Source organism: Akebia trifoliata, chromosome 8, assembly GCF_017979445.1.
Source record: "Akebia trifoliata isolate Shusen 1 chromosome 8, ASM1797944v1, whole genome shotgun sequence".
Lineage (NCBI taxonomy): Eukaryota > Viridiplantae > Streptophyta > Magnoliopsida > Ranunculales > Lardizabalaceae > Akebia > Akebia trifoliata.
This window is the reverse complement of record NC_141382.1, coordinates 2592835-2607230: the sequence shown is the minus strand read 5'-3', so window position 1 is coordinate 2607230 and position 14396 is coordinate 2592835. Positions and strand designations below refer to the sequence as shown.

General features: G+C 35.8%; 2 protein-coding genes across 3 annotated transcripts; one reads left to right on the top strand and one right to left on the bottom strand.

The window, feature by feature from the left end:
• Positions 1–2608: 2608 nt before the first annotated feature.
• Positions 2609–7141, top strand: LOC147395429 (protein PSK SIMULATOR 1-like). 2 transcript variants are annotated; one of them, XR_015180851.1, is made up of 3 exons: positions 2609–3748; positions 4134–6113; positions 6966–7141. XR_015180851.1 is itself a non-coding variant. In XM_086451503.1 (2 exons), exon 2 carries the CDS (start codon positions 4213–4215, stop codon positions 5878–5880), a length of 1668 nt encoding a protein of 555 aa, XP_086307629.1. In that variant the 5' UTR covers positions 2609–3246; positions 4134–4212; the 3' UTR covers positions 5881–6374. The 2 variants fall into 2 exon arrangements, 1 of the variants encoding a protein (XP_086307629.1); XM_086451503.1 differs by lacking the exon at positions 6966–7141 and having other exon boundaries at positions 2609–3246; positions 4134–6374.
• Positions 7142–9867: 2726 nt separating this feature from the next.
• LOC147395428 (UDP-D-apiose/UDP-D-xylose synthase 2) lies at positions 9868–13863 on the bottom strand. Its single transcript, XM_086450843.1, has 9 exons — positions 13492–13863; positions 13287–13379; positions 13073–13180; positions 11245–11359; positions 11017–11150; positions 10838–10939; positions 10644–10736; positions 10412–10547; positions 9868–10310 (listed from the first exon to the last, which is right to left on the bottom strand). The coding sequence occupies exons 1-9, from the start codon at positions 13762–13764 to the stop codon at positions 10192–10194; spliced, it is 1173 nt and encodes a 390-aa protein (XP_086306969.1). The 5' UTR covers positions 13765–13863; the 3' UTR covers positions 9868–10191.
• Positions 13864–14396: the final 533 nt, after the last annotated feature.

Sequence of the window (14396 nt, the reverse complement as noted above, 5' to 3'; positions counted from 1 at the left end):
TGGGTTAAGTTGGAGAAATTAAAAAAATCAAGGTTTTTTTTAATATAGGTAATTTAATATATTATTCAAATCTAAATAAAATATTATCAGATATTTGATAAGTTAATCAGACTCGAATCCCAATACCAATTTTTTATTCGGTTAGCATCCATTGACAAGTCTATAATAGAATAAGAACATGTATACGTTTCTGTAAATTTCTACAGATCATGAACCTTAAGATTATCTATTTGAAACATTTGTTGTGAGAGTACTTCTAGTGGATATTTAATGGTGTTGAATGTCTATGAGAATACTTATGTTGAATGTTTTATATCCAAATCACTGGACACTATAATTATCTTTTTTACTTACTAACTTGATAAAGATTTTAAGTCTTACTAAGGGTCCTTTTGCCCAATTGGATTATCACATTAGCAATCCAATACTATACAAATCTTTAAATTCCATCGAAAAACTTAGATCCAAAAAGTAATAATTTAAAAAACAATGTTTTGGGGCCTTGTTCTAAAGTTTTGAAAATGGACGACTATTGAAACAATTCCAAAACTTAAAATTTCAATTCAATAGTGAAAAATATATATATATATATATTTTCAAAATTCATAGAATTTTATCATCTACAACCTTGAAGCATCAAATCATGTTTTTAGATTCTCAAGGACCCTTATGTTGTGTTTGGATTGAGAGAAATGGAGAGAAAAGAAGAGAAAATAAATAAATTTCTCTCTATTTCTCTTGTTTGGATTGTTAAGTAGGAAGAGAAGGGAAAAGAATTAGAGAGAAGATGAGACAAAAAAAAATAATAAAAAGTGGGTTTTCTTTCACTCCAAAAGTGGAGAGAAAACCTTTTAAAATATTTTATAATACCATCTCTACCCTTAGATACATTTTAAAATTTCAAAGTTGTCTCAAGTTCTCTCTTGTCCAATCAAACATGGCGGAGAGAAAATGATTTTCTCTTCACTTCTCTTAATGAGTTTCTCTTCTCTCTACTTCTTTCAATCCAAACACATCCTTGTAAGGGTGAAATCTGTACTAACTTAGCAAGGCTAATTTGATTCGAAATCCTGATTTAGTATCCTCTCATCGTGAAAAACAAAGTAGTCCAATGGAAGCTCATACTTTAGCATTAATCCAAATCAGTCAACTTGGCTTAGTTTTCCAAGAAAAAGAGTCAATTAGTGGGACTCATTCGAGTTTTAAAACCATAGCTTAAACCCTCCATAAAAAGTTAACGATTTCTTGTTTTCTTGGGCATTCCGGGGCGGTTAGGTAGAATAGTGATAAACGTAATCGAATTTCCAAACAAATATCCATCAGGTGGTTAGGTAGAACATTGATAAACGTAATCGAATTTCCAAAAAAATATCCATCAATGATCAAATAAAACAAACAGGAAGTTTGAAAACGGTGCGAAAGACAAAAGACAAAGTGAGACAAAGTCATTACAGACTCTAAATTATATTTATTGGACTAAACAATAGATCATTTTGTGGTTAAGTGAAATCTCCAATGTTTAGCCTTCACTATGAATTCACAATAATATTCCATAATATGCGAGAGAATAAACCGAATCCCTCCAATGCCAAGGCCACTAGAAATTTGATTTCAAATCCAAGTTGACTCATCCGAGTCATCCCATCTTGTACTATTCATACGTTTTAAACTGATTTAATTAAGACTATTTATTAATATACATTTATGTTTAAAAATTATTATCTTTTTTATTATAAAGTGGGCAAATAGATATTTAGTCACAAAATCTTATTTTATATAGATGATTCTAAGGTAAATATACTTGGGTTCACTCCTCTTGAGTTCGTTTCTGAGAGAAAGGCGTGACTCTAATCGATTATAGTTGGCAATGGGCCAAATAATATTTGTTTGCATGACTCTAACCATGGTCTTATTTTATATAGATGATTCTGAGATAAATATACTTAGGTTCACTCTTCTTGAGTTCGTTTTTGAGAGAAAAGCATGACTCTAATCGATTATAGTTAAAAATTTATTATTATTATTAACGAGATATCTTGTAGACAGGGGACCGATCCCATATATGCGATTTGCCCAATTCATAAACCATGGTTAATCTAAGTTTAGATCTTAAACGAGGCCAACCCTGATTAGGTTTCAAAATCCTAGTCTAAATTAAGTAGTGACAAAGAGTACATGATCTGTCAAACCTACTACTTGACATAAGATTGCGCTTGTGCACGAATTCATAAGGGTTAACCTCCTAAACGACCGACTCTCATTGACAATATGTAAATATGAGATTGTTGTAAAGAACTAAACAATCAGGCAACAATGTGATATGACCAACATGAACAATAATATAGGAATAAACCTAAAACTTGGGGATATTAGGGATTCTGAAGAAATATGTATATCTAGAACGAAATATATATATTAAGCCTTAGAAGATTGAAATTGATAACTAAAAAATCTACATTTTTTCTCAAATTCTAACGATCATATTGATAGAAAACCTCAACCGAAGGCAAAAGTTGATTATAAAAGTTCAACTAACAACTAACTTAATCGGGAGAGGAGAGGGGAGACATTTAAATCATTAAAAAGAAATTAATTATTTTATATCATAAAAGCACAAAAACCTAGTTGACTCGCCTGAGTCATCTCGGTATCCAACAAGTTCTAACTTCTAGAACCATGATTTGAGAAGACAACACCACTACCTCGGTCTGTCCGTATTCCGCGCCATTTTGTCTCGTGCCCTTCTGTCCTCATCGTCTGTCCGTCTCGGCCGCGGCTATTTGACGCCGGGTGTGCCTATATCTCCGCCTAACTTGATCTCCTTTACTTCCATCGACATTGCTGAGTTACCACTCAACCTTCCGAGTCACTGTAAACCTTTTCTCCTTCTCCTCCTCATTAAACTCTCATTTTCTTGAAAGATTGTATCGGCTAGGTTCGTTGGAAAGAAATCGGTGTTGTTGCGGAACGATTTGTAATTCAGAAGATCGCTTATCATTCTACGATTTCAGTTCCATCGACATAGCTGAGTCATCACTGCAGCTTACGAGTTACTTTCTTAGTAAGCCTTTTCTTATATTCTTCCTCCTTAAACTCTCATTTTCTTGAGAGATTCGATCTGTTAGGTTCGTTGGAGAGAAATCGGTGTTGTTGCAGAACGATTTGTAAATCGGAACAGAGCAAACGACGGTTTCAGTTCTATCGACATTGCTGACTCATCTCTGCAACTTACGAGTTACTTTCTTAGTAAGCCTTTTCTTCTCTTTTTCCTCATTAAACTCTCATTTTCTTCCAGTATCGGATCGGTTAGGGGCATTAAAGAGGAATCGATGTTGTTGAACTTGAAGAACGATTCGTAACTCGGAAGATCGTAAATCGTTTTTTTTACTATGATTTAAGTTCCGTCGCATGGCTGAGTCATCACTGCAGTTTACGAGTTAATTCCTTTGTAAAAAAAATTCTCCTTCTCCTTAAACTCGCATTTTCTCTGAAGATTGGATCGGTTAGATTCGTTGGAGAGAAATCAGTTCTGCTGCAAAACGATTTGTAACTCGTTAGTTCACAAATCGTTCTCTTCAGTCCTCCCTACGATTTTGAGTTCCGTCGACATGGCTGAGTTACCACTGCAGCTTACGAGTTGCTTCCTTTGTAGACTCTCATTTTCTTGGAATATCGGATCGGTTAGATTTGTTGAACAGAAATCGGTGATGTGCCAGAACAATTTCTAACTCGATTATCTACAGAATTGGTGAGTTCTAATGGTTGGTTTTGCGTTGGTTCTTTACACTGATGCTAAGATTGATAGACGATTCTGGCGTTAGATCTACGGATTGGATTTGTTTGTTTTTCAAGATAATTATCGTGAAAATCTCTCCCAGTGAATTTGATTGTTTAGTTTAGGGACAGAAAACAAGAGCATTGTGCGGAGAACTAGGGTTACGGCTCACCTCAACTTCAATGCTCGTTCTCCAAATTTTATTTTCTAGGACAGCTTTTCAGGAGGAGAATTTGATGCTAAATTAGTTATTTCTAATCCTATGTGTTATTGCATAAATAATTGATGATACTTGGTTGCATTCTAGTTGATTAAACCCTTTTGATTGTTATTTATTTATTTTTATTTTTTAATGCAGAATCGCAAGATCGGTGGGTTTTAATTCGAAGTAGAGTTTATTTCTACTATTTTTAGTTTGTTTTTTTGGGGGAATAAAGATGATTACTGAATCATGGTTTGGTAGTCTGTGGAGGATTCCACGGAAGAATGCCTCGGAGCCAGAGAAATTAGCAATTGGAGTGTTGGCATTTGAAGTTGCAAGCTTGATGTCAAAGTTGGTTCATCTATGGCAGTCTCTGAGCGATAAGGACATTGTTAGGTCAAGGGAAGAGATCATGAATTCGGATGGTGTTAGGAGGCTTGTTTCAGATGACGATGATTTCCTTGTAGGATTGGTGTGTGCAGAAATAATTGAGAACCTCAGCCTAGTTTCAAGATCTGTAGCCAGGCTTGGGAAGAAGTGCACGGACCCCACTTTACAGCGGTTCGAATATGTGTTCGATGATCTGATCCAGAGTAATGCAGATCCCTATGGATGGGAATATGCATTGAAGAAGATGGAGAAAAAAGTCAAGAAAATGGGTAGATTTATTACGGGTAGTGCAAATTTGTATCAAGAGCTGGAAGTTCTTGCGGAGCTTGAACAGAATCTGAGGAGGATGAAGGGAAGCAATGTCCCAAGTCGAGGGACTTTGCGTGAGTTCCACCAGAAGGTTATCTGGCAACGACAAGAGGTGAAGAATCTGCAAGAGATTTCTCTTTGGAACAGAAATTATGATTACACCGTTCGCCTTCTGGCAAGATCAGTGTTCACTATATTTGGTCGAATCAAACATGTCTTTGGAATTAATCAAATGGAAACTGTTGTTGGAATCAATGATTCAAAAACTATAAATTATCCTGATTATCTTCCTCGCAGCCAGTCGATTCCTGCATTGACGCAATCTTCTGTTTATCCATCTGAGATTAACCTCGCTAGGTTTTCTTCAGGACCCATTGAGAGGCCAATTACAAAATCAGGTCCAATTTCTGTCTCAAATAAAACGCAGACTCATGATCACTCATCTATAAGCCTTCGTGTGAAACGCCAACATTCAAAAACCAAACGATTGGCTCATGGAGTGTCTTTCAAGGGATGCATCGTGGGTGGAAGCGATTCTCCTGTTCCACATAGTTGCATATCGATAAGCCGTGGTTATCCAAGCTCAAATGGTGTTCTCTCAGGAGCTCTGGATGCAGACCCACTTGCCCATGTTGACATACTTCGTTCTAATCTATCCCTCTTCAGTTCCAAGCATAGGTTATTGAACGCTCCTGCATCAACTCTTGGTGCTGCTGCTTTAGCTCTCCACTATGCAAATGTTATTATCGTTATTGAGAAGCTAGTTGTATCTCCTCACTTGATCGGTCCTGACACAAGAGATGATCTATACAATATGTTACCGACAAGTTTAAGAGTCGCCTTGAGAGCAAGGCTGAAGTCATATGTGAAGAATTCGGGTTCATCTGTTTATGAAACTGATCTCGGGGCAGAGTGGAGTGAAGCATTGGCGAAGATATTAGAATGGTTGTCTCCACTTGCACATAGCATGATAAAGTGGCAATCTGAACGGAATCTCGAGCAACAGCCCTTGATTTCCAGGACAAATGTGCTTCTTGTACAAACCCTTTACTTTGCAGATCAGGTAAAGACTGAAACTGCAATCACAGAGCTTCTCGTGGGTCTAAATTATCTCTGGAGATTGGGGAGAGAACTTAATGCAAAAGCTTTACTAGAGTGCACTAGTGGCAGAGTATTTGACGATTATTTGGATTTAAGGAGATAACAGATTGCCAACAAGATTCCTCACTAGCCTCATAAAGACAACAATCATCGAGTTCAGGAGCTCTATATGGGTAAAGAACTATTGCCCATTACTGTTGATCAAAATCATGAGGCGTCTCTATGTTTCTTACACGGTTTGGTGAACACAAGTTGTTTGCTTCGTCAATTAAGCAGTGCAATTCCTTCTCCTCTTGGATTCATTATTACTAAAGAAAGCATATTCAGGCCGTTAAGGTACAGTTTTGGCATCCCATCTTTCTTTTCTATTTTCTGTCTAAGATGAACTGTATGTGTTGTCTCTTTGGCCATAGAAATTTGCTTTCACAGCCATTTGCTTACAAAGCATATATTAAAGTGTACCATTTCTCTCTCCATGGTCTTCTGAAAGGTGTAAATTGATAGAAACACTCATTGGCATATATGTATATTTACCATATAGGACCCTTTTTTTGATGAAATTTCAAGACAAAAAATTCTTATTGGTGATTGTCTTAACTTTGTGTTGCATGGTTTCCCAATTGGGATTATTTCATTTTAGTTGTCTTAGTGTAATATAGATATGTCATTATAGGGTCCGTATTTGACCAGTGTACTATAGGTTGATTGCTATAATGTTATTTATGTCCATGCATCAAACTTGTATGGCCAAGGAACACGAGATTTTTTTTTTTTTTTTTCATATTTGACAAGTATAATTTATTGAATAAGATGAGGTCGAAAACCACCTAATTACATATCTAAAAGTCAGAAATTAAATTGGAGCAAAGCACATGAGGTCCCATTTTCACATAAAGTCCTCAAAGAACATCCCTTTACATTCCTAAAAATTCTTACATCAGAAAAATGGCAAGCCCAGAGTGCTAATAAGAGTAAGGCAACTATATTAACAAATCAGAATTTAGTTGATACGTAAAATGGTAGGTATTGTCATTACTGATCAAAATGATGCATTCCATCACATCATCCATGCCTTACTCTAATTATTTGGCTCAATTATATTGAATGCCAAGTTGGTTGTCTGTGAATGTCGATAACACAACCTGGGTTCCAAACACCTTTACCTATTAATTACTGTTGTGTATGCAGGGCGGAGGTGAAGGGGGCTCTGCCCCTGCCCAAATTTGTAAAAGGGGTGCAAAAAGGGCAATCGAATAATATTTTCTTAAGGATTTTCTGTTTTTGGAGGTTTCTGTTTTGAGGAGTTTCACAAGATTTGGTAACTCAGTTATATAAATAAAGATCTCTAAGGGTGTAAAACGTATGAGAAAATAGTTATTGTTCTTGTTCTGTTACATTCCGTTGATGTAGTACTATAAAAATTTAATCATAAGAAGAAAAAAAATATATATATATATATATATATATGGGAAATGTTCAGCACCCTAAGTTTTACCACACACTTTAACAAACGTTTTTTGTCCTACATGGGTTAGAAGTTTTGGAATGGGCTGATTTTTGGTGAGGATGATCTCTATGATTAGAAGATCATCCTCCCCAAAAATCAGCCCATTCTGAAACTTCTAACCCCATGTTTACAAGTTGAAAAATCGTGGACCATCCATTTTTTGTAAATCATTTTTGATGGGGTTAGAAGTTTTGGAATGAGTTGATTTTTGGTGAGGATGATCTCCTCACCATAGAGATCATCCTCACCAAAAATCAGCCCATTCTGAAACTTCTAACCCATGTAGGACAAAACGCGTTTGTTAAAGTGTGTGGTAAAACTTAGGGTGCCGAACGGGACCCTATATATATATATATATATATATATATATATATATAGGTCCTGTTCAGCAACAAACATTTTGGCAAAACATTTTTCAAAATATGGGTTAGAGGTTATGGAATGGGCTGATTTTTGGTGATGATGATCTCTACGGTGAGGAGATCATCCTCACCAAAAATCAGCCCATTCCAAAACTTCTAGCCCCAGTTTACAAGTTGAAAAATCGTGGACCATCCATTTTTTGTAAATCATTTTTGATGGGGTTAGAGGTTTTGAAATGGGCTGATTTTTGGTGATGATGATGTCCTCACCGTAGAGATTATCCTCACCAAAAATCAGCCCATTCCAAAACCTCTAACCCATGTTTTGAAAAATGTTTTGCCAAAATGTTTGTTGCTGAACATTTCCCTATATATATATATATAGGGTCCCGATCAGCACCCTAAGCTTTACCACACACTTTAACAAACGTGTTTTGTCTTACATGGGTTAGAAGTTTTGGAATGAGCTGATTTTTGGTGAGGATGATCTCTATGGTGAGGAGATCATCCTCATCAAAAATCAGCTCATTCCAAAACTTCTAACCCTATCAAAAATGGTTTTCAAAAAATGGACGGTCCACGATTTTTCAACGTGGAGATCATCCTCACCAAAAATCAGCTCATTCCAAAACTTCTAACCCTATCAAAAACGGTTTTTAAAAAATGGACGGTCCACGATTTTTCAACATGTAAACATGGGGCTAAACATTTCAGAATGGGCTGATTTTTGGGGAGGATGATCTTCTAATCATAGAGATCATCCTCACCAAAAATCAGCCCATTCCAAAACTTCTAACCCATGTAGGACAAAAAACATTTGTTAAAGTGTGTGGTAAAACTTAGGGTGCTGAACATTTCCCATATATATATGTTCTTAGTTTAAAATGGAATATGTGTAAAGGTACCCAAATGTTATTGATTTGTAATAAGGCTTAAGCGTTTGACATACATGCCTAAAAATATCATACGTTCTTAATTTTTCAAAGATGAAGAGTACTAATGGTGATTTTGAAAAATAAGATATAAAAATAATAAATCTTAAAAAGATAGGGTAGTTTTCTAAATAGTTGAATATGAGAACTATAAAAAATTTAATACGTATACACACAAATTTTTAAAAATATTTTAGAGTATTGAAATCGAATTAAACCCAAACCATTCTTATATCACATTTTTGCCATTTTTCAAATTTTGACCAAATTTTTAAGCCAAGTACTAAAGTATATTCCAAATCGTATTTGAATTAATCCGATAACAATTTTTTTTTCTTTTTTTGACATACACCAAATTGCTAATTATGCTGTGGACTTTGGCCAATGGAGAGTGAAGCCATAAAGCACACGATACCATCGCTTGATTTCAAGACAAGCTTCTCAAATAGCGATAACCAACATTTAAAAATATTGCTCCGATACAACATTTTGATTTTGAGAAAAATCCCAATTGTAACATTATGATATATTATGAAATAATAATTTTAAAAAGTCAATGTACTATTTGGTCAAAGTGGAAATTGCAATATACCGTCAAAACATTTCAATATGGTATCAATTAGGTGAGGGGATTCACATCCATTCCAAGTCAAAAGATCATGAACTGTCTTTGAGTGTTGGAGGAATGGAATCACAAATACCAAGCAAAGTAAAGATTTGAAGAAGGTGAGTTGAACTTTACCCTTGGCACCATGAACCTCAAGAAGAAAGGTTGTTGCCTCAAATTCTCACATAGGAATCCAGGTCATGGTTTTAAAACAAAAATCTGTTTTGACGTATAAGCTCGTCGATTACTAAGTCATCTCGGACAAGTTTTCTGAACGTTTAAATCGTCTCGTTCAACAATGAGAAAAATGATCCGTGGTCTTAAATCTAGTCCGACATGTTCGACTTACCTATCCATCTCGTTGGTGCATGATACCGAGACATATTGGACGAGTCGTCTTGGTCTCAGATGAGATTTAAAACCATGATCCAGGTATGAACCTGTATGACAATATTATCATTGTTCACATGCCAATTGGGTCACTTCTGCCTCAAGGAGTGAGGTAGTTGAAAGAAAATATGCCTCACGTTCTCACTTCAAGATGCGTTCAAAGGAGAGTGTGAGTATTCATTTACAAGGGGAAGGCGGATTTACTAATCTCCATTTAAGATTTGTTTGAATGCAACAGTTCAGGCTACTACTGTCGACAGAGAAAGAAAGACAAATACAGACTGTTACAAAGTATGGAAAATTAATAAATTATATATGAAGACATTAACTTAAAAAGGGTCACAAAAAGAAAGATACAACACATCCCTTGAAGAGGAAAAAAGAAAAAGACACAAAACAATCCCTTTAGGAAACATAGAAGAGGCTTCAGCGCATGGGATCCTGACTGTTTTCAAGAAAGTGAGAAACTACATACTTCTGAGCTATAACTATCTATAAGCCAGAAACATATAAAGAAGCACTAAAAATATAGAGAAATGCTTTCCTTCAAAGGAATTGACACTCCTAACCGACACAATGTTTGTTTCAGAGTGTAAGAACCTTCACCATGTTTCTTTTAGCTGGATGATGCAACTGGTTTTGCAATGGACTTCTTGACAGCTTCTGCATATGTCCTGTGCTGATACGTAAGGGTCGATTCCAGTAAATCCCAGAGTGATGTCTTTGGGTTCCAACCTGCATCAACACCACCACCACCCATAATTTTTTAATTACATTGTCCTTTTAAACTCTTTATATAATGCACTCATCCATGGTAGAAATAACAGGGGAAATACCAAGTTGTCTATTGATTATGGTCATGTCTGGAATTCTCTTGTCACTATCATCGTAACCTTCACCGTAAAACTCTTTAGAGCTCACATCGACGGTGGGTACCTCCAAAGCACGTTCTCCGCTTACCTTCGAGTAAACCTGGAGAATTCAAGAAGAAAAATACATTTTTTTTTTAATCTTATAATGAAATAAAATAAAATGAGAGTAGAATAAAAGGATTGTTTGTTCACGTACCTCTGTCATCATTTCTGCTAGTTGCTTCACTGTAACTTCATTGTTAGGATTGCCCACGTTGAAAATATGACCATTAGCTCTGGCTGGATTTTCCTGAGAAATCACTACTAATCAGCTGTTTTGTTTTAAGATATTAAAGAAGATTCATACATTTTAAAAAAAATTAATTAAAGAAACAAGGGTTGTTCACATACGATCATTAACAGAACAGCTTCAATTGCATCCTTGATATAGACAAAGGTTCTCTGGGATTGCCCACCATCCACAAGCTTTAGTGGCTCACCACGAAGAAGATTCTGTACAGAATAATTATTCAGAATGAAGCACAATATGTAAATTTGAATCTTGCATCAACAAGAGAAATTTAACTTACATTACTGAAGCATGCCAACACTCTAGGAACACCCTCACTTGGGCCATCAATGCCCGGGATGAAATCCATCCTTGGACCAATCCAGTTGAAAGGTCTCACGATGGTGAACTCAAGGCCATTTTCAGCACCCTCCGCTGTAATCGGGTTCAACAATTAGAGAAATGCTTGGGGAGCATCGACAGCCATTAAAATATGATAAAGATAAGCTCAATGGACTTGCCAACTCACCATAAACCAACCTTTCAATCAGTTGTTTTGCACATGCATAGGACCACCTCTGCTTCTCAATTGGCCCAAAAATGCAAGGGGAGGCATCTTCTTTAAGGACATAGTATTCAGGATCCTGTTTCATGATGGCAAACAACAATGCCAAACTATCAAACAAATTTATATCTCTAGGTTTCATATCATTCTCCCTTCACTGGTTAATCATGTGAGGAGAAGCAAATAATTTATAGAGCACAATAAATAAACACAATCCAAGAATATAAGGCCCATGAGAAACAACACAACAATATAGATTAGTAGTTTCAAGATACAAGTACACATTACGTGATTTGCAACATCGTGTAGATATATGAGATACTCACATTCCAAAAATGGAACATGTTCATACACAAGATTGTGATGTACAGAACCAAGGTCATTTCCAATTAGTATATGAGAAGGCCCGGTCTAGAGGCAATGTCATCAACAAAAAAATTGAAGCGGGGGGGTGGGTATTGGAGGGAGGTAAGGGTGTGGGGGCAAATGGGGGAGAGGGGTGAGGGAGTGGGGACAAATGGGGAATGTAATTAGTTGAAAATATAGGGGTGTCTCAAAGTTCTGTGGGGGCAATTGCCCCCACCAGCTCCTTACTAGCTCCACCCCTGAATACAAAACCTATGTTATAGAAAAAGAAAAGTAAATAACATAAGACAATTTGTACTGACTCAAATCCTTGTCATCACTTTACTATGTTCCTACAGTAGTACTCCCACACATGAATTTTATGATTTTATGGATGTTGGTCTTCTACCCTAAACCTAGTCAAATTCTCTACTGGTAGGTGTAGATAGAACTCCTAGAAATAAAATTTCCTCTTGCCAAATCTGAAGAAACTGTTGATATTCAAATGGGAAATGAGATCCTACTAAGTCAAATGACCAACGATCTGCAAGAGATCAAGATCCAAAATTTATCATTGAAAGCCCATTTCAACATCCTCTTTCTCTAGTACTCGTAAAAGAAATTGTATTCAGTTCATCCAACATCTCTCCATTAACATATATCACCTTCTGAATTCAGTAATGGTTGAGTGGTGGCCGATGATGCTCTTCTAACAAGCTCATACGTAGGATGTGTAATATCACAATTTTTTAACAAACAGAATCTTCCAAGGTAATCTCCTAGCATCACTGCTCTTCCCCCATTGAAAGTTGTCGTCCCTATTTTATTTTATTTTTAAATAATCATCAAGGATTTAATATACTCTATTAAATTACAAAACATTGATTTCCCAAATTACTATAACATCACACAAAAAAAAAAGTGGTAATTGTATCAAACACTTGGCTAATATCATAACCAATCCATAAAATATTCATTGCTTCCACAACAACCGTGTTTCTTTTGGTCACAAAATCCCAGAACCTCACATTGCCAGTATTTGGGCATAAACATTAAACATTATTTTGACAGAGAAATGCTAGCAAGCAAAGCCTTCACGGTGTTGAAAACATTCAACCTCGCAAGCATCGATAAAGATATATTAAATTTTAATCCGATATGTTTCCCTCTAAGTGGTTCTTGAAACAAAATAATACTTGTTCTTGTCTTTTCCGGGGACAAATGTGTTCAAGGCCTCTACGATATTTTGACCCATTACTCTGACCTAAAGATTAAGCCCAATTGAAATTGAAAAGTCCCATAAAAGGGCAGTACAACACAAGAACTAGAAAGCACATCAGATCTACAGATTCAAGGCTCCCAAAACAAACAAAAAAACTTTCTTCATTTGATGTACGAACCAACTCCCACTATCCAACATTAAAAAATAAAATAAATAAAATAATACCTGACGCAGGGGATGATCATTGGGAAGAAAGCTTCCGATCGTTTTCCCATAAACTTCACAAGTAGAGAAGTGAATCAGACGTTTATTGTTCTCAGAGCAATACTTAACCTGAAAAATCCCCCATTCACATTCGCATTCAAATTCAAGAACCAGAAATTTAAAAAATAAAATAAAATAAAAATCTATATTTAGATTTGATTCTTCGAAAGCTTACCACCGGTAAGGCATCGATGAAATTGCTGTAAATTGTGTCGAGAGGACGAGTATTATAATCCGCAGGAGTACATATAGCCGCAAGATTCACCGTCTGCAACACAACACAAAAAACACCATATTAACAAGATTCTTTTTTTCCAAATTTACAAGATCGAAAGGAAAAAAAAAACATAAGAAAAGATAAAAAATGATGAATCAAATACCAGATCTGCCATCTTGATCAATCCTTCGAGTCTTGAATCATGCTTGATGTTGATCCGATGAAACTGGATCCTATCGGCCCATTCTCGAGTATCAGATTCCAACAAATGCTTGATCTTATCGCTATAAACATCAACGGCTAAGATCTTGTGAGGTGTCTCCGCCAAAATTTTCTCGCAGAGATGAGATCCAATGAATCCTCCTGCACCAATCATGCAGATCGTTATACGTTTTATCGGATTTCCATCCAGATCTACTCTTACAGACGACGCCATTGAAGGAGCTTAGCTTAGGCTTTTGTCTAACGTGCGCCGGGGTGGTATAGAATACTAAGGAAACAGAGAAGAAGAAGGTTTGATTACGAGAAGAAGGTCTAAGAGGCTATTTAAAGATGGAAGAAGATCCAATTATGGACCACTGACCACCGCCACTCTTATTAGGGAAAACGAGTTTAATGCGAGATCACCGTATAGGAAAATATGTACGAAGGGCGTAGAAGGAGACACGTCATCATAGTGATCCAATCAAAATTTTCATACTAAACAGGGTTTGATTGGACCCGCTAACCCTCTTAGAACAATAAAAATCAGTAAAACCATTCTATTTGACTAAAAATGATTAATCAAAGTGTTCTCATAGAGTGTCATGGATAACCCATCTAATTGAAAAATTAATTGAATCAAAAATCGTAGTTTTCGATCTTTTTTTTTTTTTTTCTAATATTTGATTGAAGCTGGGTTTAAAAAGAATTGAATCGATAGGAATTGAAACCAATTTGATTTTTTTCCATGATATTTAATTCCTAACATCAGTACTCATGCATCTTTGAAATTGACGTTTTAAAATTTTGCATTTTTCAACATTTTTCAAGAAAGAATTTTCTCTCTGATTATAATTATCTATGTTA

What these genes read in the sequence shown, in the direction of transcription:
- LOC147395429 (XM_086451503.1), top strand. Translation starts at nt 4,213, where the DNA reads ATGATTACTGAATCATGGTTTGGTAGTCTGTGGAGGATTCCACGGAAG.
- LOC147395428 (XM_086450843.1), bottom strand. Translation starts at nt 13,764, where the DNA reads ATGGCGTCGTCTGTAAGAGTAGATCTGGATGGAAATCCGATAAAACGT. An exon ending in TGATCAAGATGGCAGATCTG is followed by an intron (nt 13,380 to 13,491) that starts GTATTTGATTCA and finishes GTTGTGTTGCAG; the next exon opens with ACGGTGAATCTTGCGGCTAT. An exon ending in ATGATCATCCCCTGCGTCAG is followed by an intron (nt 11,360 to 13,072) that starts GTATTATTTTAT and finishes ATCATGAAACAG; the next exon opens with GATCCTGAATACTATGTCCT.